This window comes from Bubalus bubalis, chromosome 12, assembly GCF_019923935.1.
Source record: "Bubalus bubalis isolate 160015118507 breed Murrah chromosome 12, NDDB_SH_1, whole genome shotgun sequence".
NCBI lineage: Eukaryota > Metazoa > Chordata > Mammalia > Artiodactyla > Bovidae > Bubalus > Bubalus bubalis.
In genome coordinates, this window is record NC_059168.1 from 43,167,464 (window position 1) to 43,195,444 (window position 27,981).

General features: G+C 35.3%; 1 protein-coding gene across 3 annotated transcripts in view; it reads left to right on the top strand.

Annotated features, from left to right (window-relative positions):
- The first annotated feature begins 202 nt into the window (after window positions 1–202).
- REL (REL proto-oncogene, NF-kB subunit) overlaps window positions 203–27,981 on the top strand; it is a 36,596-nt gene continuing 8,817 nt past the window's right edge. The window contains exons 1-4 of one of the 3 annotated variants that reach the window (XM_006073875.3): window positions 203–511; window positions 10,908–11,050; window positions 13,149–13,297; window positions 18,066–18,157. In XM_006073875.3, the coding sequence (XP_006073937.1) occupies window positions 502–511; window positions 10,908–11,050; window positions 13,149–13,297; window positions 18,066–18,157 (394 nt within the window). In that variant the 5' untranslated portion in view covers window positions 203–501. Of the gene's footprint in view, window positions 512–10,315; window positions 10,606–10,907; window positions 11,051–13,148; window positions 13,298–18,065; window positions 18,158–27,981 lie in introns of those variants that run through there. The other 2 variants (XM_006073874.3, XM_044925932.1) reach the window with 2 other exon arrangements.

The following is a 27,981-nucleotide window of genomic DNA, read 5'->3' on the forward strand; positions in this document are numbered from 1 at the left end:
GAGAGCCAGCTTGCCCGACCGGTTCCCGAGCCCACCCGGGCTTCAGGAGAGGGGTGGGTGGGCGGGACATGGGCGGGACAGGGCCCGGCAGCGGTGGGCGGACGCACGCGCGCAGGTCGCAGGACGCTCCGCCCCCGCCCCCGCCCCGGGGTAGCGGAGGTGAGGGATCCTACGTCAGTCTCTGGAAGTCCCCCTCCCGCCGGGCTGTCCGCCTCTCTGGCAGACCTGCTCTCTGCTGTTGCTGCGCTCCGCCTCCTGGCTTCTGCCACCTGGACGGGCGACGCCGGGTGACCGGAGCGCGAGGATTAAGCGGGTGGGAAGGTGTGAGCCGCAAACCCAGAGGAGGGCGGAAAGGAGGAGGAGGAGGCCCGGGGGGTGGTCAGGGGGACTGGGGATCCCGCCAGCAGAGGTCCCTGGGCGGCCCGACTGACTGACGGGCTGAGTGACTGTAGCTGCCTCCGGTCCGGACGCTCGGAGCGGGGCGGCACAGTGAGCGCAGCCATGGCCTCAGGTGAGTGTTGCCGGCCGCGGGCTACCGACGGCCGGGCGTGGGCAGGGTCCCGGACGGCGGGGAGGGAAGGAGTGAGTCCGAGGGTCTAACTGCTCAGGGTTTCGGGGGCCCAGTTTTGGTTATTTCTCATTCTGTTTTTAAAATCGCCTCTGGCAAGTTTGTCAGCCTTTTAAAAGTGACCTGGTTCAGGGTTTGCGTGCGAAATCTAAGTCACGCTCTGTAATTTGATGCCATTGTAATAGCCGGAACCTTAGACCTTCCTAAAGACTTGGATTTTGGATTAAGGAAGTAATAAGAATCTAAATAAAGGAGGACGAATACTTTTAAATTGATTGAAGTTGAAATGGTGGTTTTTCGTTTTAGAATAGGAATGAGGAACCTTCCGGCCTCAGGAGAGCTCTATCTTTTTTTTAAGTTCAGTTTCATCAGTTGCCAAGAGGTGATTGCAGTTGTGCTGACAGTTGGACAAATGAGACGCGCCTTTAAAAATCACCAGTGGTATTTTAACAGGTCTTAAGTGGAAATGTTGCTTCAACAAGTGGATCATTTTTACTGTAAAGTGCGTACTTTTAAATTTATGGAGCAGAAATCGAGTTTTGCTTTCTTTTGTTGGAAGGAAGGTGAAAAGAGGATTTTTAGGATCCCCGTGCTTTAAAGTAACGGGTGAGAATGAAAACTCGGTCACTTACATGAATACTTATTTATAGTCAGTAGATGCGGGGATCTCTTGCTATACCTAGAAGCTGCTTAAAGGATACGGGAGGGAGCCTCCCATCCAGCCGTGGTTAGGTTTGCCTGCAACTTAAGTGTTACTATATCAAGTAGACTGCTTTGGAGCGGGACCTTCACTGGAGTCTGTCACGGTTCTTGGAGGCACCTTCCCCGCAGAGGGAGCAAGCGTGAGCAGAGGCAGGGAGGCCTAAAAATGTGAATTAACGCTGTGCCAGAGGCTGAAGACAATAACAGGAGGCTGAAGAAGGAGGCTTGTTTATGTTTGACCTGCATCCTCCCAGCACCCTGGTTCAGTGACCCACAGTAGAAGACTGATGACTACCAGAGAAGAGGAAGTAGAAAGCATAAAGGACTTTTTTTTTAAAGGGTTGAGCAGAACAAAGCCATAGCTACTGCTTTAGGCCAAAAAGGAAATTGGGGTGGTTCACATGACATTTGATTTCAGTTTGTCTGTGGTTTTCATGTGAGAATACAAATGTAGTTTAAAATATTTCAACTTTCTCTTTAGCCACTTCAGTGACCCTAAACTTTCAGATAATCTTGTAAATTGATAAATTCAGACCATGTTGAGATTAAAAGTGCAAAGTTGATTGAAACACTTGGTTAATTTATTGACTATCAGAAAGATTTTGTATGAAAGTTAAAGAATGGTTAGCATAATAAAGTAAAAAGAAAAATCAGCCTTCTGGTAATTTAACCAGACTTTGTTGATACATGGTGTGAATGTAACACTTGTAATCCATTCAAAAGAGAGAAAAAAAGAATTAGCCATTTATGGACTATTGTAAGACCCACATCATTTAAAAATGTGGTACAATTTAGACTTGTTTAATGACATTTGTTTTTGTCTTATTGTGAGGACTGATTTCCTAAATTGATGGGGGAAAATTTTAAAGGGTAATTATCACCCTCCCCTTTTCTGGAATTATATTAAAATGACACTATTTAAAATGTAACAAGTTATTTAAATTGTAATTCAGTTGTTTGAAAACTACTAAGGAAAAATCTGGGTGTACTTTCCTTAATCATTTGTAAAAACCTTAGAGAAAAAGATTCACAAAATTATAAGCTCCCATCCTGTTTTGAAACAGTAATTTAAGCAAATGAGTAACTGAAAAAACCTTTTGCTTTGTTAGTTTACCATTGTCTAGTTTATAGTTTGTAGAAAAGAGTATAAAAACCTCAGAAAGTATTTTTATTGATTGATTACCAAGCATTTAAGACTGTTTGTCCATTTCTCACCGGATGTTATATGTAAATAGGTGTCTAGTTGAATATATGATCTGTAGAATATGACAGTAACATCATAATCTCATAAATAAAATTATATAAGTATTATGAATAACCGGGACTATATGTTTGATTCTAAATTTTGTTCAGTTAAATTGTCATATTTAGGATTTCACAGCTCGTGTTCTATTAAGCTGTCTTGATTACTTTTTTAAAAAAAATTACACCTTGATTCCAGTCTTTTGACACTATTAATTAGGACAGGCATTAAAAAAAAGTTCTCAATCCCATCCAAGGTATACATAAGCAGTCATTACTCTTGGATATTTATGATTCTAATCTGTTTAAGGTAAATAAAATTAGCTATTTTTTGGTCTGAATTTAAAGCTTCTTATTCCAGTAGAAGGTGCAAATGTTTTGTGTGCTTTGTTTACTAATAAATAGTACTGTCTTTGGTAAAATATGTATTATAATTTAGATAACTTATTTTTATTTACAGTTTAAAAATTATTATTTTTTAAATTGGAATATAGTTGATTTATAGTATTGTTTTAGTTTCACGTGTACAGCATAGTGACTGTTTTTTTTTTTTGCAGATTATATTCCATTATATGTTGTTACAAGATACTGGATATAATTCCCTGTGCTGTACAGTAAATCCTTGTGGCTTATCTATTTTATATATAGTGTATTCAGTTTTCTTTAGTATCGTTCTGCTACATCATGTAATAGGAAGTACATGAAGAAATTATTTGCAGACCCACTGCTTATCACCTTTGTAGTGTAAATTTCAAGAGAACCCTTTTGAGTAAGGAGGAAAAATCAGTGTAAGACACAATCTTTGATGATAAAACTGGATGCTGAAATTGATGGGTAAAGAAAATGCTTTTTTTTTTGCATAAAAAACTAAACACATAAACACGAAGGCTGCTTCAGAAGTGCAGTACGTGAAAATGTCAAGATAACAGTATTATAAAGGAATTAGGGTGATACATGATAGATATAGAGTGAAGGGAATTAGCTAGTGAAATGACTTGGGGGGGGAATCAGAGGAGAGTCATAATTAGGAACACCTGGGGTGTGTGTAGTATCTTTCTTAAATGTAATTTGAGGGACTCAGAATTTCCTTTTTTTCCATCTTTCCCTCAACTGTTTTCTACAAATGATTGTGTTTGTAGGCATACGACCCAAATAATTGCATGGAGTATACGTATGGTAAAAAACTATTTGGTTCATATTTAAATGGGCATCCTATAATTTTTATTTTAAATATAGCAGTCTTAATTGCCCAGATGATTTGGTCCTGCCATATATTTTTAACTTAGTTTCTCTACTTTTTTTCGTCCTGGAAGTTATATTTTTTTCAAGATTTATTCCTCCACTCCATACCCCAACAGTAGTGGATTCTCTAGCAGTAGGATCTCTTTGCCAAATTTTTTTACATCTCTTATTTACTTTATGGTGCATACATCAATCAAGTACTCTTCTGCACATCCCTTATTTGGATTCTTAAAGCCCAGATGAGAGAGTAAATCTGATATATTGGAGTAAACCTGGACTTCAGTCCATGATGGACCTGGGTTGGTTTTTATTCTAGTTCTGCCCCTCTGTGATTTGAAAATGGGTCTAACTATGCAGAGTCTTAATAGGAGCGAATGAGGTAATATATGCCCATAAATATTCGTTTTCTTCTGTAGTGGAGACTCAGAACTCTTCTGTTTTGGGACTCAGAACTCTTCAGAAATAGGTGCTACTAGGCACATTTGGCACTTAATATTGTTTAAATAATCTGACAATTATAGAATTTTATGAAACCTTAAGTTTTCATAAAAATAGACTAAATCAGATGCTAGATAGATAATATATCTTTTAAGAATATGTAAGAATTCCCATTTACTTGTAAACATGTTGAAGTGGTTCCATATGTATTTAAACTAGGGGAGTAGAAGTTGACAGTGATCTTTGGAGGCCATCTCCTTGGTCCACTTAAATGATAGCATTCTGAAGAAAAAAGTAAATAAAAAATTGTTTAGTAAATAAACCACATGTCCTTTTGGTAATTTGACTGATACAACTTACCTACCTATCCTTCGTCTGATTTCCTCTGCACCTTCTGTGTTAGTCTCCTTCTGACCTTATGGGAAGAGGCTTGAGTTTTCTTTGCCCTTTTGTTACTTGGATGTAATGTCATCTATGTAGGAAATGGTCTTTCTAAATTTTTATCGTAATTGGGTAGAAGTGGAAAAAACTCACCTGTGTCTTGAGGTGAAGAAATAGCAGCATAATTCTGTTGGGTTCCTAGGTTTGAGGAAAGAATAATAGGTCTATTCTTTTTCTCCAAAGTGAGTAGAGGTGATATTTGGAAAAGTATATATTGTTACCTCCATTTGCTCCTTTGAGTCTTAAGCAGTCTATTATCCAGTACTTCAGTACTGGATATGCAGTACTAGAGATGCAGTCTCTAGTCAGTTGCTCAAAACTGTGGTGTGTCACATTGGCATGCTGTCTTGTAAGAAATGTTACTGATGGTAGTTATAATAACTAATTTTGTAAAAGGTAAATTTTAAATAAATCAGTGTAATTGAAAGCTGTCTCTGTAATAGTATTTTTTTTTTTTCTCTTGCTTGCCTTTGGGTAAACGTTTGAGAGAGGGAGAGAGTTAACAGGTAGTTAGAATTCCTGCGCCTAGTTTATCCATCCCCTGGCTCATCCTTGTGCATGAATTTAGGGATTGCTTCTCTAGATATGTGCCTTGTGGTTTCCACCTCTTTATGTTTTAGGGCAGTGGTTCTTAATCAGGAGTGTGTTCAAATTGCTTGGAAGGATTTTTTCACAAACAGGTCCGGGCTTTAGATTGATTTCTATTTCAGTTCAGCAGATCTCAGGTGTGGTCAGGGTATGTATTTTTTGAAAAAGCTACCTAGATGATTCTGATACATATGAACTCTGTTCTAATAGGATCCAACAAGATGCATTATTTTCTTACACTAAAGTTGCATTTATTTTAGGTCATTTGCTGTATCAGTTACTGTGACTTTATCCCCAGCTATTTTTATGCTTGTTGTTCTGTTAAATTTGATGTCCCTTCCCTCAAGGATCCCAGCTGTCATATTTACTAGTATCATTCATAATTTCTTTTTCTTATAACTTCATATAATTTTGAACTTTAGTTTTATCAACTGTGAAATGGGATAATATTTGCTGTCCTGTTTTTATGAGATTAAAGTTAAGAGGATCAAATGAGAAGTGTCTTAAAATTAAGAGTGTTTTAATTACTGTACTTAACATTTTTTTCACTCTTCAACTAATGCTGGTTCCCAGTGCTACCTGTAAAGTTTTAGTTAATAATCTGCCTGTCTGACAATTGATCATCCATTTTTAACTTTTATTTCAGTAAACTTTACTTTCTTTTTTCTTTTTTTTAATGTACTTTCTTTTTTTAATCTTAAAAAATCAAGTAGTACTCTTTCTTGCCTAAGTGCAAATAAAAACATAAATATATCTTGCAAACATTTTGGCTATATTTCAGATATTATTCTAGTCTGCATTACCATTTTACAGTACTATTAAAAACTTAGGGGTCAATTCCAGCTTTGCATAATATTGTTTAAAGAAAAGTACAGTGATCTACTTGCTTAGAACCAGTTTTGAAGACATTTCTATTGAGATAATCTTAGTAGAGTACTCACTTTCTCTACAATTCCCTAATTTATGTTTTACTGTCTTCTACTCCATAAATGATTGCATTTCACCACTTTTTCTCTTCAGGAAGGATAGCACTTTAAAACAGGATACTGAAGAAGGAAGTCACTGATACACTATACAGAGGCATGATATAAATGATTTATAAGTGGAAAGGTTTTTTAAGTTATAAACATAGGTAAAGAAATTAGAATATGAGTAAATATGAGGAGTATGACAGTATAGTGATTTTAGCACTTACAAACAACTTTTTTCCTAGTCAGTTCAGTTCAGTCGCTCAGTTGTGTCTGACTCTTTGCGACCCTATGGACTGCAGCACGCCAGGCCTCCCTGTCCATCACCAACTCCCAGAGTTTACCCAAACTCATGTCATTGAGTCAGTGATGCCATCAACCATCTCATCCTCTGTCGTCCCCTTCTCCTCCCACCTTCAATCTTTCCCAGCATCGGGGTCTTTTCAAATGAGTCAGCTCCTCACATCAGGTGGCCAGAGCTCTTCACATCAGGATTGGAGTTTCAGCTTCACAATCAGTCCTTCCAATGAACATCCAGAACTGATCTCCTTTAGGATGGACTGGTTGGATCTCCTTGCAGTCCAAGGGACTCTCAAGAGTCTTCTCCAACACCACAGTTCAAAAGCATTGATTCTTCGGTGCTCAGCTTTTTTTGTAGTCCAACTCTCACATCCATACATGACCACTGGAAAAGCCATAGCCTTGACTAAACAGACCTTTGCTGGCAAAGTAATGTCTCTGCTTTTTAATATGCTGTCTAGGTTGGTCATAACTTTCCTTCCAAGGAGCAAGCATCTTTTAATTTCATGACTGCAATCACCATCTGCAGTGATTTGGGAGCCCCCCAAAATAAAGTCAGCCACTGTTTCCACTGTTTCCCCATCTATTTGCCATGAAGTGATGGGACCTGATGCCATGATCTTAGTTTTCTGAATGTTGAGCTTTAAGCCAACTTTTTCACTCTCCTCTTTCACTTTCATCAAGAGGCTCTTTAGTTCCTCTTCACTTTCTGCCATAAGGGTGGTATCATCTGCATATCTGAGGTTATTCATGTTTCTCCTGGCAGTCTTGATTCCAGCTTGTGCTTCTTCCAGCCCAGTGTTTCTCATGATGTACTCTGCATATATTTTTCCTAGTAGTAGAACCTAATAAGGAAAATCCAAATAATTATTAATATAGTCCTTCATTGTTTGCGTGATTTATAAAAACAAAAAAAGATCTCCAGATTTTCAGTCATTCATTCCACAGATATTTCCTGAATATCTGTGCAAGACACTGATGAGTAAGGCACAATTCCTGCCTTCAGGTAGCTTGAAGAAATAAAACAAATAGCTTTTTTTTTTTTTTTTAAGAAGAAATAAAACAGTAAGTCTTCCCTCACAGTTATTTGCAATAATTGCCATAAACAAAATGCTCAGTAGTTTAGAGCAGGAGATTATTTCCAGCTAGGGGAATGGAGAATATTACAATAGACTCTGATTGTCAGACTTTTTACCATTAAAGAGCTTCTGCAATAAAAACAAGAGAATTCAGGGGTTTTAAAAGTACTTGATATTATATGATAACTAATATATGTCATTCTTAGTATTCAAACATCTTTTAAAAATGTTTTTTTTAATCTTTCAACAACTGCTTTTCTGTTCTCTTGTCCACAAACTATTTTCTTAAATGCACTTTCTAGTTTAAGGAAGTTTTGTGTAACCAATGAAAAATATTTGAATGCTCACTTTAAGCCTAGCACTTCTATTCACACTCGTCCCTTTAAAGTTAGCCACTTACCATTAATGATGTCATTCTGTATCAACTTCCCACTAAGACACCTTTAAGTAAGCAGTGGGCAGGGATTTATTTGACCTTTAGTTCAACCACATAGATGATTTAAGATATTACTTAAAAAATACTGTTGAGTATTTTGAACTTCATTTTGAGAGGAGAATGTACTTTCTTTTAAATACTCCTACAAGGATATGCAAGTATGTGAAATATTTGAAACTGAAGTGTGAATTTGATTATTTGAAATATATGAGGATATATATAAGGATGTGAAATTGTTTTGTCTTTTTTAAAATTAATTTTTATTGGAGCATAGTTGATTTACAATGTTGTGTTAGTTTCTCCTGCACAGATACACACACATGTATAAATATATATATGTACACACACACATATCCACTCTTATTAGATTCTTTTCTCATACAGGCCATTACAGAGTATTGAGTGTGTTCCTTGTGCTATACAGTAGGTTCTTATTAGTTATCTGTTTTATATATAGTACTGTATAGATGTCACTTGCAGTCTCCCGATTTATCCCTCCCAAGGATGTGAAATTGAAATACTCATCTGTATGCCTTACATTTTTCAGTAAAATTGAAATGAGTATTATAAATTTGATTAGCTAAAGTCACTCTTCTCTAGCTCCTTGTGTTTAGAGTAAACAGATAGATAGTAAATTCAAGCACAAAGAATCTAAACCAAACAATAGAATTAAAGATACCGGTAATACTTGACTTAGAAAATATGTAATATGGAGCCATCAATGATAGTTTCTGTTAACCCTAATGTTTATTTTGTCACCAAGTACTGTCAATTTTGTCTTGTAAATAATCCTTGATTCCTGTTATCACTACCAAATTTCACATATACCCTCATCATCGCCCACATTGCTGTAACAGCCTCTAAACTGATCACCTTGCTTTCTCTTTCTTCAGTCTGTCCACTGCCACCAGAATTCTTACTCTAAAATGTCAATCTGATTATGTGATTCCCCTGCATAAAACCATTAATTGATTTTCTGTCACTCAGAGTAAAATCCCAATCCCTAGATGTACTCAGGTTCTGGTTTTCTTTCTAAGGGTAGACGTGTGTCTCAGCTCCATTGGGGCTGTCGTTTGATTCTTTAGCTCTTTTTTTCTGTGCCACCACCTTTGAACACCCTCTTCCCTTTCCCTTGAAATGCCTGCCTGCCTTCCTTCCTCCTCCTAACTCCCCACCCAGTATTTCAGTAACTTTTGTTTTCCTTGACATAGGATAGGCTTTCCGAACTCTTTTGCTCTTATTATCATTTTATGCAGAATTTTGTTAGCATAAACAAAATTTTGTTTTGTTCCTTCCTCTATAGTCTAATAATTTGTGTTGTTTGCCACATTGTTCTGTAAGATCCTTAAAAGTAGCAGTTGTTATACTGTCATGGTATCACTATAAATTACTGCTTTCAATAAAGCATCTAGAATAAGAATAGACCATTTATTGAATATTTGTTATATGCCTGACACTTGGTAAGAAACTAACACTTGTTATCCCTGATCTTCACAAAACCTATGTGATAGGTGTTATTGTTATTATGTCCATTTTATAGAGGAGGAAACTGAAGAGATATAATATTTCCAGTGTCTTCAATGTTAGGAAGTGGCTGAGTTGGACTCAAAAGGCCTCTTCCCCATACTACATTGATAAGACCCCCTGTGTTACCTTTCTGAAGATTTTCTTGCATCCTAACAGAGGATAAGTCTTTAGTTAAATAAATGGATATCTAACTGTGGGAATTTAGAAATCACTAAACTGATGGAGGGAGGGGTTTTTTTTGGGGTTGTGGTTTTTGATTTGGGGTTTTTTCATGGAAGACATCTTTATACCCCTGAAATAAAGATACATTGCTAATATCCTACTTGTAAGCACACTAGTGTGCTTTATTTAACTGTCATTTCCATGATTTGGATAATAAGAGGGGATAAAGGTACATATATTTTAGACAACTTTATTGGCATATAACTAATGTACACTGTTTAGAGTATGCAATTTGATAACTTTTGACGTATTTATACAATTTTGAGATCAACACAGTCAAGTAATTAACATGTCTGTTGTCCTCCAAAGTTCCTCATCCACTCCACACCCCTATGCTTAGGCAACCAGTGATCTGCTTTCTTTCATTATAGATTAGTTTACATATTCTGAGTTTTATATAAATGGAATCATAACACATAAAATTATGTGCACTTTTGATTTGACTTCTTTCACTGAGCATATTTAGATACTTATCCACATTGTTGTGTGTGTCAGTAGTTCATTCTAAAGGTATATTTTGAATTACATTCATTATAGAAAGTAAATAATTATTTTCCTCTATAGTGTCTTATACTTTAGAGGGATTGACTGAAAATTCTTCTGAACCTAAGTCCCTTCTGGAAGTTGTTTTGATGTACTATGTGTAAGTCCTTTAAGAGTCCAATGGAGATATAAAAAAAACTTAACATTTCCTTCTGCATTTTTATTTTCAATGAACAGTCTTAGTCCACTGTTAAGCCTAATGTAAAATCAAGCAAAGTCACTTTTGGAATATAATATTGTACTTCTGAAGACTATCTTCTTGACCCTTCTGGGAGAATTTTGGGGGAAAACCCTTCTGCTTGGTCTCATGTAAGTGGGTATCTCTGAAGTGGTTATCACAGAACTTCATGGTAGCATTAGTTACAGATATTAAACGATAAAGTGCTAACCAGTAAATATGATTTGAATGACTTGTGTTTACACAGTAAGGGAGTGCAGTTTGAATGAGAGAGGAGTGTCTTCACCAACCAGTCTTGGATAATTGCATTTCAACCTTGTTATTTAGTAGACAGGGAACATTTTTTAGACTACTGTTTTCTAAAAAACAAAATGGTTAAAATCCATTATTATTTTGATTGTAATCTCACTCTTCCCCCTTTTAAAATTTCCAGGTGGGTTTACCCCATGTATAGAGATAATTGAGCAACCCAGGCAAAGGGGAATGCGTTTTAGATACAAATGTGAAGGGCGATCAGCAGGCAGCATTCCAGGGGAGCACAGCACAGACAACAACAGAACATACCCATCCATCCAGGTAATAGAAGGCTCCTGTGTGTGTATATGTCTCTTAGTTGCTTCATATTTTAGCTATGGCAATTATGTTAAAGATCCAGCTTCTTCACAGTGATCTCCATTAGCTTTTCTTTTTTTCCCCCTCTTTATTCTTTTTAATGAATCCCTAGTGGATAGAATGCTTGGGACATTTCTTAAGTAAAGTATGGACTCTTCATTCCTGCAGATAGTTATACTTGTGTGTTACTCTAAGTGATACCCAGTGGTTAGTGTACATTGGCAGCTTTTGGATGATTATCCCTTTCATGGGACAAAAAGCTAATAAGGAAAAAGCTTTCTCTCCTTCCAGAGGTGAGCAGAATTGTTCTGAAATTTAAAAACATGTATTTGGGAACTGACTTAGAATTCTTCCTGCAGTCACTTGGCTAATCTAAGGGCTATGGATAAAGAAAACGTTTTTGTCTTTTTTTCCTTACCTTTATTGCCTGTCCCTGATACTCTGGGTTGCCTTGACTGATTTGAAATATTGTCACTTTTTAAATACAATGTTTTCATGTTAGCATAAAATTTGAAAGTAATTTGGTAATCCAGAATGACTTTGGTAATATACTGTATTTATAAACTATACTATATTTATATTTGTATTTAAATTTATTCCATTTATAATGATTTTTTTATTCTTTAAATGCCAGTTTAAAACCTTAATGGCAGAGAGCATTTTGAAAAGCATTATTCAGTGTTTCATCAGTAGATTTTAAGCTACTGTTTTATAACTACATTATTTACAAAATTTATTGGACTTTAAGAAAATGCTAAGTTATATAACAAACCAGTAGCAAAATTACATATTGAATTCCAAATTCCAGTCTGTTATCACATTTTTTGTTAGCAATGTAGATTTGAGTTATCTTGTCTTTTTTTTTAATATTAAAATGGGAGAGATGTTACTAAAAAGTAAATAAAACAGTAATCCTTTCCTTTATAAGAGCAATTTTTACCTCATTTCCATAATTCAGCTTATTCTGTATAGTCTCTTGAATATTTCTATGATCTGTATCCTTGCCATTATAACATGTTCTGAACAACTTTGCAGCTTGAGTTCTACATTAGCCTACCTTTCACTTTTTTTTTTGCCTTTTTTTTTCGGCTGCAGTACACTGCTTGCAGGATCTTAGTTCCCCAGCCATGGGTCAAATCTGTGCTCCTTGCAGTGGAAGCTCAGAATCCTAACCACCAGACTGCCAGGGAATTCCCAACCTTATACTCTTAAATTTTTACTTTCTCTTTTATTCATAAAGGCAATAAATACTTTCTGATTACTGTTCAAATTAAGTTTAAATTCAGAGTTAAGGAGTTTAATGCCCTTTTACCTGTGAAGCCACCTGTTTTTACTTAACTGCCTTGCTCCCTTGTATGCTGTTTTTTAATGTTTCCTGCTTTGTGCTTACAAATTTGCTAGCTTCAAAGTAAATATTAACTCCTTCCCACAAGCTCCTCCTTCCTTTCCCATGTTTAACTCTTCTCCTCATTCTCAGTGTTCTGTGTGAAAACTTAATTTTGCAAAACTCAGCTTGATTTATTGCCTGTTATACAGTGAACACTTGGGATATGCTTACTGATTAACAAATATTTTTGTGAAATGAAATGTCATATATTAAGTTACTTAAGTGATCATATTTATGTACTATCATTTCCATTGTGGTTTAAATATATACTTTGAAGGGATGTTATGGTATGGCATGGCAATGGTATGGCAATGAATATAGCAGCATGGCATTCAGTGACTCAGCATCTTAGAATTTCCTCATCCACTCTGATAATATTTTTGTATACTTTGACTTGTTTTCAAAGGAAAATAAGCAAAATCAGATGATATAACCAGTTGAAATTAGGGCACAAAATGATATACCAAGGGACTGAGAGGTAAATTCTTCCCTACTGGTATTCTCTGGATGTTTCATGCATACTGCAGTTACCAGTCAGTTGTACTTTATCCAGTGCTAACTATATGATGTAAATTGAACTATTGGATATAAATTCTGATACTGATGTAAATTTTATAATTCAGTTCTTGGTGAGACATATTTATGGATCACATATTTAATTTCCGCCCTTTTCAGATTTTGAACTATTATGGAAAAGGAAAAGTGAGAATTACATTAGTAACAAAGAATGATCCATATAAACCTCATCCTCATGATTTAGTAGGAAAAGACTGCAGAGATGGCTACTATGAAGCAGAATTTGGGCAAGAACGCAGACCTTTGTTGTAAGTACACAGTCATGGACATTTTTAGGAATAGTATAAGAATAGGATTCTCCTGTTTCCTATCTATGTACCTTTGTTACTTTTTGGCAGAATAAATAAATTCCTCACTGTACTTCTATTTACTGTAGTATATATTTGCATTCTCTTATCATTTGCGTTAGAAGTACCCTTTCATTTTTTATTAGTAGACACAGCCCATGATGGTAGTAGGAGTACTTCTTTATTGTAACTAAAAGTAAACATAAACTTATTTTATGCTACAGTTTTCTTTCTTAGTTTGAACAATTTATGAAAGGTTTTCTCTAACTTAAAAATTGTCAGATGTGAAAAAATCACCTGGAAAACTGGGATTTTTATTTGAAAAAGCAGTATAAAATTAACATACAACAATAGTTTTAAAGTTTAAAATATGTATATAGTACTTTGTGTGTGAGGCTGTTGGGTTCATTTTCATCCTATTGGTGAAAGTGTAAATAAATAAAATCTTTCTGGTAGGTACTATAATTTCAGCAAAGCCTGAAATTATATGAATGTCTCTTGAACTAGCAATTCTACTTCTAGGAATTTATCTTGAGGAAATAATCTAATTAAGCATGTTCTGAAACTTAGCTGTAATGATGTTCATTGAAGCTTTGTAATGGCAAAAAGTTAGAAGCAATCCGGATTATAAAACAGAGGGAGATTTGTTAAACTGGTACCTCCATGCAGTGTACTCCTATGTAGCCTTAAAAATAACATTGCAAAAATTTCTTTGTATAGAAAGATATTCCCAATATTTAGATAAATAAAAGAAGACTTTACAGTGAACTGTGATAAATAATTTAAAATTTTTTATTTTATATTGGCGTATCATTGATCAACAATGTTGTGTTAGTTTTTCAAAAGTATGTGTGTACATATACATGGTAGTTTAAACACTAAGATGTTGATAGCAGTTTTCTCTGGGTAGGAAGAATTGTGGGGTTTTATGTGGTTCTTTTAACTGATGTTCATTTTATAATTCTTTTTGTAATGAACATGTATTGCTTGTGAGAAAAAAATGAAACTGATTGCAACAGGAAAAGATTAGTAGCCTCCTTAAATACAAGTAGTAACCATTTAGAAAATATACTTTAGTAACAGCACAAAGCATAAACTATCTGGTTACACAAACTTGGCAAGGAATACTTCCTCTTTGTGTTATTTCACCTCCCAATGTTTTACATTGTAGATTACTCACTTATTGAAACATAATTACTCCTTGTTTTCTGATTTAGTGAGAACAGACTCTTTTGTTTTACTTCTTATTTCTCTGGCTCTTCTTTGTCAGCCTTCAGTTCAGTTCAGTTCAGTGGCTCAGTCGTGTCCGACTTTTTGCGACCCTGTGAATCGCAGCACGCCAGGCCTCCCTGTCCATCACCAACTCCTGGAGTTTACCCAAACTCATGTCCATCGAGTCGGTGATGCTATCCAGCCGTCTCATCCTCTGTCGTCCCCTTCTCCTCCTGCCCCCAATCCCTCCCAGCATCAGAGTCTTTTCCAATGAGTCAACTCTTCGCATGAGGTGGCCAAAGTATTGGAGTTTCAGCTTCAGCATCAGTCCTTTCAGTGAACACCCAGGACTGATCTCCTTTAGGTATAGGCAGTTAGATTTTTGGACTACCTTATTTATGTCCATTGATGCCCAATAATGCCTTTAGGGCAGCCATGAAATTAAAAGATGCTTTCTTCTTGGAAGGAAAGTTATGACCAACCTAGATAGCATGTTAAAAAACAGAGACATTACTTTGTCAACAAAGGTCCATCTAGTCAAGGCTATGGTTTTTCCAATGGTCATGTATGAATGTGAGAGTTGGACTATATGAGCACAGAAGAATCAATGCTTTTGAACTGTGGTGTTGGAGAAGACTCTTTAGAGTCCCTTGGACTGCAAGGAGATCCAACCAGTCCATCCTAGGGGAAAAATCGGTCCTGGGTGTTCATTGGAAGAACTGATGTTAAAGCTGAAACTCCCATTATATTGGCCATTTGATGTGAAGAGCTGACTCATTTGAAAAGACCCTGATGTTGGGAAAGATTGAAGGCAGGAGGAAAAGGGGATGACAGAGGATGAGATGGTTAGATGGCATCACTGACTCAATGGTGATGAAAACTGTTGGTGATGGACAGGGAGGCCTGGCGTGCTGCGGTTCATGGGGTCTCAGAGTCGGACTCGACTGAGCGACTGAACTGAAGTAAACTGAACCTTGCCCCTCAATCCAAAATCCTGTTAAGGAGCATACATTGTATTTAGGTGTCATGCTTATTTAGTCTCCTTTAACTTAGAATATTTTCTCAACTTGTGTTGTCTTTCATGACATTAACATTTTTGAAGAATATTATTTGTTTTGAAGAATGTTATTCAATGTGGGTTAGTCTGAATGGTTGCTCATGATTGTGTTCATGTTAACATGAAATATTTTGGATGAGAAATCTACAGAGGTGATGCTGTATTGTTCTCAAAGTAACACTTCAGGAGATGGTGATACTAGTTTTTTTCCCATTGGTGATATTAATTGGCATTCTATTATAAAGAAAAACATATCCATATTCCCCTGCCTCAGTTGAAAAAATACCAGTATAGACTCATGGATTCTTTGACAGATAATTTTGTTTATTTATTTTTGGTTGTGCTGGGTCTTCGTGGTGCACAGGCTTTCTCTGTTTGCAGAGAGCAGGGGCTACTCTAGTTGCGATGTGTGGGCATCTCTTGTTGTGGGGCACAGATTATAGGGTGCCCTGGCTTCAGTAGTTGCAGCTCCCTGGGCTCTGGGGCATGGGCTCAGTAGTTGTGGCACACAGGCTTAGTTGCTCCATGGCATGTGAGATCTTCCCAGGTGAGAGATCTAACCTGTGTCTCCTGCATTGACAGGCAGATTTTGAGCCACCAGGGAAGTCTAGACTCATGGATTCTTATAGTCAATGCATTATAATTGGATGCTAGTCTATTACTAGCATTATTATTCTGATTTTCACATTGACACAAATTTGACCAATGCAAGCCCCTTCAGTGGAGAAGGAAATGGCATCCCACTCCAGTATTCTTGCCTAGAGAATTCCATGGACAGAGGAACCTGGCAGGCTATAGTCCATGGGGTTGCAAAAAATCAAACAGGACTGAGCGACTAACTAACACACACACACAAGTCCCTTCAAACTGTTTACGCCTGCTCTAGGCTGTGAGCTCCATGAGAGGAGGGATTGTATATTCCCATTACTCATCACAGTCCTTGGGACACAGTAGGAACTCCAAAACTTGTTGAATGACTGTGAATGAATGAATAATTGATTCAGATAATCTCTGTGATCTTGGTTTCCTTATGTCAAAATTTGTGTGAATAGCACTCAAATAGGATTATTCAGATGAAACTATCAAGTAATGTGTAAATATCTTAAAGAGTCCTTTAAACTCTTTTGTCAAAGAAAAAGTGAGAACCAACCTAAGAATCTTTCAAAGAAGTGGAATACTTTTGAAGAGAAATATGGTTTTAGGGTTCAAGAAAGGATTACAAGTTCAAAATTTATTTTTTAATTATTGGAGGCAGAAGAAGGAAGTGTTAAAGATATTTTAGGTGTTAAAAATCACAAGGATGGTAAATATTAAAAGCACGAACAGTAAAACAACAGAGCATAGAGGGGGCACACACGGCAAGTGACCCCCTGTTGCCAAGGGCCATGTGAAGTTTGAGCAAATAGTAATGTTATTATAACCAAGTTTTGCTTCCTTATTCACACCCACCCAATTTTAATGATGTCATGGTTTTTCCATGTGGGAACAAGTATGACTAGTGGTGGTAGGGGAGTTCCCCCCACCATCGTCTGCACTACTCCTATGCAAATTAGTAATATTTGTAGCTGTTGAGAAATTTTCCATAAATGACATTTTGAAACTCTGGTTAAATATTATTGTTAGTTTTAAATATCTGTCTAATGAAAAAATACGTAGTTTGATGCTTTCTTATGATAAACGATTATTATAACTTCATGTGATAAGGCATAAAACATATTCCACTGCTAGTAGTGAAGTCATTTGTAGTCAGAAACCAGATGTCTGTGGAGTGGAGAGGCTGAGGTAAGAGAGGACTAGCAGGCACTGCAGCCAACTGGAGAACCCTGTGTAAATGGGGCCGCAAACTTAGCTCCAGGCAGGTGTTTCTGTGCCAGTCTACTGTTGCTTTTAAAATATTCAAGAGAAAGCAGGAATGTTTATATGCAGTTTCCTGATTTTTAAATGTTGGTAGTCTGCACACATTTTGAAAACATGTAGTCAGCATTTTTATGAACTCAGCAAAACTATACATGTAGGTGTCAGCCTGTGGGCAACTTTTTATGACTTTTGCTTTATATTATCAAATGTACAGATTCTATTGATTTGATTATGAATTTTGGAGGGAGGTGAATTTTAGCTTTGTGATGTTGCTTTCCTATTAATCTTTGTCTACTTTGATATATTTGATGCAGGAATGTTAGTAAAATATAACTGTAAAACACTATATATAAAAGTACTATAGTGTATATTACTTTTCTCTTTAACAGTTCTCTTAGAAATATAACCCCATTTTTTATCCTCACATCTTTATCATAGGAATTGGAAATGTATTTCATGCTTTTAATATCTCCATCTGACATTATGATGACTCCTCAGTGTTGGATATATGCTTGATTTTTGCAGTATTCTTTAATAAAATCTCATTTATGTGTCCCTGTGTTAGCTCTAAAGAAGTTTGAAAGTTTTGTGTTTCCCTTCTAGTTTTCAAAATTTGGGTATTCGATGTGTGAAAAAAAAAGAAGTAAAAGATGCTGTTATTTCAAGAATAAGGGCAGGAATCAATCCTTTCAATGGTGAGTATGTTTGATTTAATTATTTCTATTATTTGGATATTTAGTTATTTGTGTTAAGTGATTTCTATTTGTATCTTTAACCTGTGTTTTAAAAGCTGTCTTAAGTTCTGTGTTCACTTACATACTTGTCTTACACAGTATCCGAGGAATGAAATATATTTAAAATGCTTCAGTGTTGAAAAAACATTCCTATGCAGACAAGGCTTTGTGAAGAGTGTCATTGTTTTCTGTAATAAAATCTTCTCAAAAATATTCTGATTCTCTTTGAATGTGGCCTTCCTTTTGCCATACCAGCAGACAATTTATACTCCCCTTGCTGAATATTGAATAGGCACTGTGGTTATAAGGTATTGGAATGCATTTAACTCCAGGCATATTCAATGGTGAAGTAGTTTAGAAATAGTAGAGGCCGTGTAAAATATCTACATGGTGTATTTGTTTAGTGGATTTACTAGAAAGTTACTGTGTAGTGGATTTTATTGGGGTGGCACTGCCTGGTGCAGCACCTGGTAACTGTGCCACAATTGCTACCGGATAGGTGAGGGCTGCTGACACCCTGCACCACGGAAGTCTCCTTTGGAAAGTCATCTGCAGTCACTTAAATGTGCATAATTCGGGTATCGAACAGCTATACAATTTTCAAAGAATAGATTTCTTTGTCATATTTAAAATATCCTTATAGTGTTGGTTTATGTTTTTTTTCAGATGTTTAAAAATAAATTTAAGTGATATCATGATAATTTAAAGAATATGCTCATAGATAAGTAGTGTCTTGTGAATTATAAGGTCTATATCTCTTTTCTCTAGATCTTTATTTTTCATACTATTTAGTATGATGCAGAAAGCAAAAGTCCCTTTCAGTATTACTCACTGTAAGAGACTACTGTTAAATTTGATGAAAAATTTTCTAGAATTTCCTTTTTACATGTGTCATGTATTTATATATATTTTTAATATAAATGGAATCATGTTGCACTTCCTAATCTACTATTTCTTTCTTTTCACTCAGGAATATATCTTAAATAACTTTCCATATCAGTACTTATAAATCTATTTTGCTTTTTAACAGTATTCTGTGGCTTAGTTAGGCTTTAATTTGTTGATCTTGTTATCTATTAATAAACATTTAAGTTATTTTCAACTTACTGAAATGCTCAATTGAATATATACTTTGAACTCTTGTGTGATGCTTTTTCCTTATATTGTTTATGTTCCACTTCCTTATTTATAAAATGGAGATAATAAACCTACCTCATAGACTGTTATAAGAATTAAATGAAGTAAAATATGTGAAGCACTTATTATGTACTAGGAACTATTCTAAGTGACATATAAGTACATGTTATTAACACCAAGCCTTGTTCTGGATTGGTAAAAACAAAAAAGAAAAAAAATACTTCAGCAGTGGCCCATCTGCCATTCTGCATTTTCCTTTTTAATACCCTTTCCACTGGAGTTCAAAGGATTTGGGTTTGAATTCCAGCTCTGCCCCTGCTATATACTATGTGACATAGGAAAGTTAAGGAACCAAAGCTTTGGTTTTCTTTGCTGTAAAGCAGTGCTGTAATGATAAAATAAAATAGTGTACATGAGTTACTTAACATTTACTCCTTGACGTACAAATAATACTTAATAACTGGTAGCTATTATTTATAATATACTACATTATGCCTATTTCATACTACGCCTAGACTAGATGGCCTCTTTAATTTAAAAGTTGACCTTTTACTTTAACAATGAATCAGAATTTTAAATGAGCATACTCTTGACCCAGACATTTTCTACTTTTGAAAATTATCCTAAGGAAATAATACCTGGTGGAGCTAGGATTTGAAAACAGTTACCTTGGCTCCCAGGTGCATGGTTTTATCTCAACTATGCTTTATAACTCCCTGCCCCCATTAAAATAATCTTAGAACAATGCTTTAGCATATTACTGTGATTAAAAAGTTCCAGTGGTTCTTTAAATAGGCTAAAAATTAAATGGCCTTAAATTGGAAATTTTCTACATGTAGCTCCAACATCATGTTTCATACCTTCTCTTCCACTGTTAACTCTATTCCAGAAAAACTGCTTTGTTCACTTACCCTGACCAGTTGTCAGTCAACCTTCTCTGTTTTCACCACCATTGGTCTTGATCACCCTCCAGGCAGTTTATACACTCTATATCCAGAAAGATTCTTCTGAAACCAGTATGAATCATTTCAGAATTGTGCTTATTATCCTTCAGTGGCTCCACATCATCTTCACCAGTGACTCTCAATTTGAATGTGCGTAGCACCCCCTTAGTACTTGCTAAAAATGTAGAATCCAGGCCACGTTTTCCCTAATTTGATAGTCTGGTGTGGGGCCTTGAGTGCTGCATTTTAAAAAAACATCTAGATCCATGTTTCTTAACTACAACTCACATTAGGAAATAGATTTTATTTCTCTACTCAATAGATACACACATAGATGAAAAAAAAAGCAATATTGTTACTTCATGTAATATACTGTCTAATCTGTTCCTTTCCATTTTATTTTATTTTATTTTTTTGTAGAAAAACATGTCCAACCCAGTAAATTAATTTTATGACCAGTGACCCTAAACTCTTGGTACATGCAGTACGCCCTCCATCTGTTCTGTTCCGGTCCACTCCATTTCTTTTCTTCTTTTTCTTTTTTTTTTTTTTAAGAAGATGCTCAGTTAACCCACTAAATTATTTTTAGGACTACTGGGTCTCAGAGTACAATTCGAAAATCTCTGCCCTAGACGGTTCTAATGCTGGTGATCCATGGACCACACTGAGGAATTCTGATACACTGGCTAGATTGAGTTTCTCAAGCATGGCATTTAAAGCCCTTCATATTCTGACCCTTGTTTTCCATTCCAGCATCATCTCTAGGTATCATCTTCTGCCTCTGTGTTCTTCTGTTTGCAGTTCCTTTGCATGAAATTCTTTAATCTGTCTGATAAATTCTTTCTGCTCATCCCTCAAATTTAAGGGACACTTCTTTTATGTTTTCTCTGATCTTCTTGGAGCGAAGTATATGTTTCCCCAAAGTGCTATATATATTTCTAACACTGTTTGCTATAAATTTATTTATATGTTTCTCCCTCACTGAATTGTGAGACTCTGAAAGGTAGGAACTGTTCTTCTGTGCATCTCTGGGTACCTAGACCAGTGTCAGATACACAGAAGAAACATAATTAAAATATGTTGACAGAATAAATAAATAACTGAATGAACATGCTTTGTTTGTACTTGTCTACCAAAAATACTCAAATTGCTTTCCTTTGCTTTCCTTATCTGAAATGCCTTTTCAGTTCTCTTGAGCCCAAAGTCCTATCCCCTTAATTATACCATTCACTTAGCAATTGATCACAAAAAGCTTTATAATAACTATTAGGTTGTCTTCTGAGATGATTTCATGCTTATTGTAGACAGAGTCTCTAATGGAACTTATTTATATTTGACTTTGGCACCTAAACAATGTATTTGTGTTACTGTTATATTAGATATTTATCTTTACAGCCAAGTACCTTCAAGCAATGTGTTTTCTCCCTGTATACACTAGGTTACTCATCTTAACTACTTATGCATTCATTCCTTTGACAGATTTTTACTTTATTTTATCCTTTAGTCCCAGGTTGTTCTTGGTGCTCAGGATAAGTCAGTGAATAGAACAGACAGAAATTCCTGCCTTTGAATAACTTATATTCTAGGGAGAGAGACTAGGAGTTAACAATTAAACTTAATAAACAAGTATATAATTTATTGGGAAGCCCAGGTGGCACAGTGGTAAAGAATCTGCCTACCAGTGCAGGAGGTGCAAGAGATAACGGGTTCAGTCCCTGTGTAGGGAAGATCCCCTGGAGTAGGAAATGACAACCCACTCCAATATTCTTGCCTTCAAAGTTTCATGGATAAAGTAGCCTGCTGGGCTACAGGCCTTAGGGTTGTGGAGTCAGACATGATTGAATAGCTGAGTAGCCACACACACATATAATTTATTAGACAGCTAGAAGTACTAAAGGATAAAAACAGCAGTGTAAGGAGCTGGGAATCTGTAGTTAGGGGGGTGGGTTATAAATTTAAATAGAATGGTTAGAGTCACCTCATTCTCTATTCTGATGTGGTTTTTGTAATAGAAATAAATATTCTGTGTTTTTTTGTTTTTCCTAGACTGTTGAAATAAAACCTAAAATGTGCATTTCTAATATTAAGCAAAACATATATTATCTAATCCCCTTGAAAGAACTCAAAACACTAAAAACTAATGGAAGTAATCTGAACTCAGTTGTAGAGTTACCCTTTCTTGGTTGTTTATTCTGTGCTATTTTCAGAATATACCAGTAAATTCTACCACTTGTGTAGGAATTTGCCAAGCTGAACTGACACTTTTTAAAATAGATGTATCACTTAACACAGGAAAATTCTACTGATAAAGAATTACAAGTTAAGTATCTGACTTTGTATTATATATTTATGATATATAGAAACAATGGAATTGGAAATGTTTAGCTGAATGGGATCTACCAATTCTGGTCTATAGACAATCTGATTATGACAGTCCATTTTCTAAAGATCAAGTATGTGAAAATACAAAGACTATTAAAAATTGTTTTTGCTTTGTGTGTATCTAGGATGTTTAAGGTAAGTTCTTTCTTGCCATTAGTTCTTTAAAACAATAGCTCTCTCTTGCAGAAAGGGACATATAATAGTCAAGTAGTATTAAACTTGAGGCTTCATGTAAAATACCAGTTCAAATTATCTAATATGTGCTAAAGTTTAAATTGGATGGAGGAATTTAATTAAGGGCTCTGATAGCAATTTTTAACTGTGTTCATTTAGCTGGCACCAAAAAAAAAAAAAAAAAAAAAGACTTCATGGGGGGCTCTTACTGCAAAAGCAGGGAAAAAAATTTTATCACTTTCTGGCTATGTATTTAATGACATGTAAGGAATTCTAATATTAATTAAATTAATTAAAAGCCATAAGATTTTTACAATAAAGAATTCGCAATTCTGTTTTATTAGTTACTTTATACTGTTTTTCATGTATAGAGGACACTGAGTTGTTAGGGGAGCACAAAGACTATTTTACAGTTAAGTTTGGGAGGATAATTTTGTATTGGTAGTCTGAAAGGGAATGTAGTTTAAAAAGACAGATAGTCTCTAACATTCTCCTCTCTAAAGTGTGATTAAATACAAGAAAATAAGAGCCTTTCCTCACAACTTAAAGCTTAAAAAGCAAGAAGGAAGAAAAAGCTTTTGTGTACTTTGTTATCCTTTCTTCCTTGCAATCATTTTAGAAAGCCTTCTTTATTACCCTGTGCAGAACTTGGGACACTTCTTTTATGCCTTCAATGTAAAGGCCTATGCCTTGAACATACTCCCATTATAACACTTTTCATGTTATTACATTATATAATTTTAGCTTATATATCTGTTTCTCATCCAGACACTAATCTCACTAAGGGCAGGCACTGTCTTTTCATATCTCTATTTGGCATTTGTTTTAGTGTGTAGCACATAATAAAAACCCAATAAATATGTTGAAAGAGTAAGTAATGAATGGTAGATTGCTGTGACCATTTACCTTTTGCCTGGCACACAAGCACTTAAATGTTAGCTTTTACTGTATTATATCTATACATTTTAAGTAACAGAAATTAAATGAATTATCACTAAACTTTGTTTTTCTTCCTTAAATGAGACATAGCTCTTAAAATTGTTAATCTGTGTACTTTAATCTCTTTTTAAATGAGACATAGCTCTTAAAATTGTTAATCTGTGTACTTTAATCACTTTTTAAATTTTAGTAATATATAGCAATAATTAGAATATTAGAAAAGTCACATCTCTAGAGCTAGTAGGTGTTATAATTGATTTAAAAATTTTAATCCCTATTTTCAGGAGAAATCATGATCATATCTTTTTGATGAAAATAAAATTCTTAGTGCATATACACTGCTCCTAAGTATTTATAAAGATGGCTTAAGGAGAATAATTGTTACCTTGTATTTATCCTTTTGATAAGGTATAAAGAGAAATTTTAAACTAGTTTAAGAGAAATTTAAGAGAATTTAATTAATCTCATGCTTACTTTTGTTAGATTTGCAACTATCATTTTTCACATTGCAGAATTTTTTAAATAAGGCCTTTTGTATTATGCTATGTATGTATTACAAAGACTACAGTAAACATTATCTAAGTGGAGGAAATGGAAGCATTCAGTCTGAAGTTAGGAATGAGAAAAGGATGTGCACTCTTGCTGCTTCTATTCCCACTGTCATGGAGACTGTAACCAGTGCACAGAGATCCAGTCAAAACTGAGGAAATAAAACCAATTATTGGAAGCTATTATTTACAGTGAGAATGCAAAAGGATATAGAAATTATTAATATGTTTATTAATAAAAGGGTGAATGCATATAAAATTAACATACAAAAGTCAGTTGCATTTCCATAGAACAACAGTAAATAATTAAAGGAATTGTCAGAAAATATAAAATACCTAGCAACAGATCTAAGAAATCATGATCAAGATTTCTTTAGAGAAAACTTCAAAATTTTATTATGAGATAATTGTTGTTTTGTTGTTTAGCTACTAAGTCATGTCCGATTCTTTTTGTGACCCCGTGGACTGTAGCCTGCCAGGCTCCTCTGTGCATGGGATTTCCCAGGCAAAAATACTGAAGTGGGTTGCCATTTCCTTCTCCGGAGGATCTTCCCAACCTAGGGATCAAACCCACATCTCCTGCAATGGCAGGTGGATTCTTTACCACTGAGTCACTAGGGAAGCCCATTATGAGAACACCTAGATAGATGGAGAGGTATATCATGTTCTTTATTATCAATAATATAAGATAGTGTTTTTTCCCAAATTGATATATAGGTTCAGTGAAATTCCAAACTCCCAAAAAGAATTTTCAATAAATATGATAATATGATTCTGAACAGGAAAAGGAGGATAATTTATAGAAGAGGAACAGCAATGAGAAACTGACCTTATCAGCTATTAGGACTTATTATGAAGAAATAGTTATGAGATATTGGGGTTTATTATGAAGAAGTACTAATTAAGTAGTATTGTGGTAACAATCGGAGAAGGCAATGGCACCCCACTACAGTACTCTTGCCTGGAAAATCCCATGGACAGAGGAGCCTGGTAGGCTGCAGTCCATGAGGTCGCTAAGAGTTGGACATGACTGAGCGACTTCACTTTCACTTTTCACTTTCATGCATTGGAGAAAGAAATGGCAACCCACTCCAGTGTTCTTGCCTGGAGAGTCCCAGGGATGGGGGAGCCTGGTGGGCTGCCATCTATGGGGTCGCACAGAGTCGGACACGACTGAAGCTACTTAGCAGCAGCAGCAGTGGTAACAATAGACTAAATGACCAGTAGAGTAAAACTGAGAGCCCAGAAACAGACTTATGAAAATATGAAACTTCAGCAAATGACAGTGGTAGCATATCAGATCAAGAGAAAGGGAGGAAATATTGATAGCAGATAAATGAAGCTGAGGAAAGTTGGATTCCCTGCCTCTCGCCATATATAAAAATCAGCTTTCAAATGCCTTAGATTTCAGTGTAGATGAATACTTTAAAAATTCTTAGTATAAAAGAAAAATCTAAATATATATATTTATATATATAAACCTCTTAGTATAAAATGTTGGTAGATAGATTTTAGTCCTTGGTTTCTATAAAAAGATAAGACATGAAGTGTTTTCTATAAAACAGTTGATAAATTTGATGACATTTAAAATTTCAGTTTATTGTGTTTTTCAGTTCTATTGAATTTTGCTTGGTTCTTTTTCTATAGTTTCAAGTACTCTGCTGAACTCTCAGTATTATCTTTAACTCCTTAAATATATTAAATATAGTGATTTTAAGTCATGTATCTGAAAACTTAATTATTTGGAATGTTTATAGTCTGTTTCTATATGTTGTTTTTCTTGTCTTAAAAAAAAAATTGCCTTGTCTCTTATGCCAGGACTTCCCTGGTGGCTCAGAGGTAAAGAATCCACCTGCAATGCAGGAGACCTGGGTTCAGTCCCTGAATTGGGGAGATCCCCTGGAGAAGGGAATGGCTACCACTCCAGTATTGTTGCTTGGAGAACCCACGGACAGAGGAGCCTGGCGGGCACAGTCCATGGGATCAAAAAGAGTCAGACATGACTGAGCCACTAACACTTTCACTTTCACGTCTTCTTGTGCCTGCTTATTTAAAATAGAGTACAGTATTCTGGCCTGGAGAATTCCATGGACTGTATAGTCCATGGGGTCACAAAAAATCAGACACGACTAAACAACTTTCACTTTCACCAGTCACCTTATACACAAAAGTTTTGAGGTCTAGGATATAATCTCCCTTCAGAAGGCTTTCTTGTGGTAGGTGGCTAGTCACACTAGAAGTCTGAGATCATCTAAAATTAGTGAATGATTTAGGTTATTTGATGCTGGGCATTTATCCCTGTGAGGTCTTTCCATCCAGTTCACCCTTACTCTGGGTTTAGCTTCTCAAGAGCCCCAGCCAAAACACTGGGCATTTATCAGATTCTCTATCTTTGGCAGACCCTGCACTCCTTTATTTTTCATCTATAGTCTTTTGAAAGCTCATCTCAATTTCTCATCCTCTTAGCTACTTCTAAATTGGCAAGATATACCTGGAAAACAAGAAGCCTCTTATCCTGAACTTACCTCTCTGGGTTTCTTTGATCCTGACTTATAATAAATAAATCTTTATTCCCATTCCTGGTTTGTTAACCAGTTTATTTTTCCTCCATGTACTATTTTTAAAGATTTTAAAGTTTTCTTGAGGTCTCATTTATATACAGTGGGATCCACCCAGATGTATGTAACACCACCATAGTCAAGATGAGAAATATTTCTACTACCTCCACTATTACTACAAAATGTCTTTGTCTACCTCCCAGTCAATTCCCTCTCCCCTCTCTGGCTCCAGTCAGCTCTTTGCTTTCTTTTGTCATCAATTAATCTTTTCTAGAATTTTCATACAAATGAAAGCATGTGGTATATATTTTATATCTGGTTCCTTTTGCTCATGTAATGTTTTTGAGATACATACATGTTTGTGTATATATTCATAGTTCTTTTATATTACATAGCTGTCACAGTTAGTTTATCCATTCACATAGGTTTGTTTTTAAACTTGTCAGAACACTTTTCTAATTTATTTTTGTGTGTATTGATTACTCATCTCAGGAATTGAGAAACAGTCTTAAACTGTAAATTTGTAATGTTTAAAAAAATTATTTTGATGAGGTGGATCTCTCATTGCCTACCTAATTGTGCCAGCAGAGATTGCTGTGGTACAGATGTTTGTAATGTTTGTATCATAACATTTGACCTTTTAGTTGTACAGATATGTTTTTGTAGGCTCTTTGTAGGCTTAAGAATGCTGACAGTGGAATAATTTTTAATATCATGATAGCTACTGAGTATAGTTTACATAAAAACGTCAAAAATACATTATCATTTTTATTATTGCTAACTGTGAGAATAAAGAATTTGGGTTTTAACCGTTTTCAAATTTTGTATTTCAAGTTTCAATGCTTTTTGAAAAATAAAATTGTCATATAATTTAATATATGTATTTCTTGCTTTTTATAAACATGGCTGTTAGTTATAGTTGATTGCTACACCTCATAGTATTCTTTGAAAAGGCAGTTATATTTTCCTTTGGAACTAGATTTATTTTATTTTATTTTTTTTATTTTTTATTATTATTATTTTTTTTAGATTTATTTTAAATAGCAGTTTAACAGACTGTCATTATATTCTGTCATAAAACGTGTTTAAAAAAATTTTTTTTC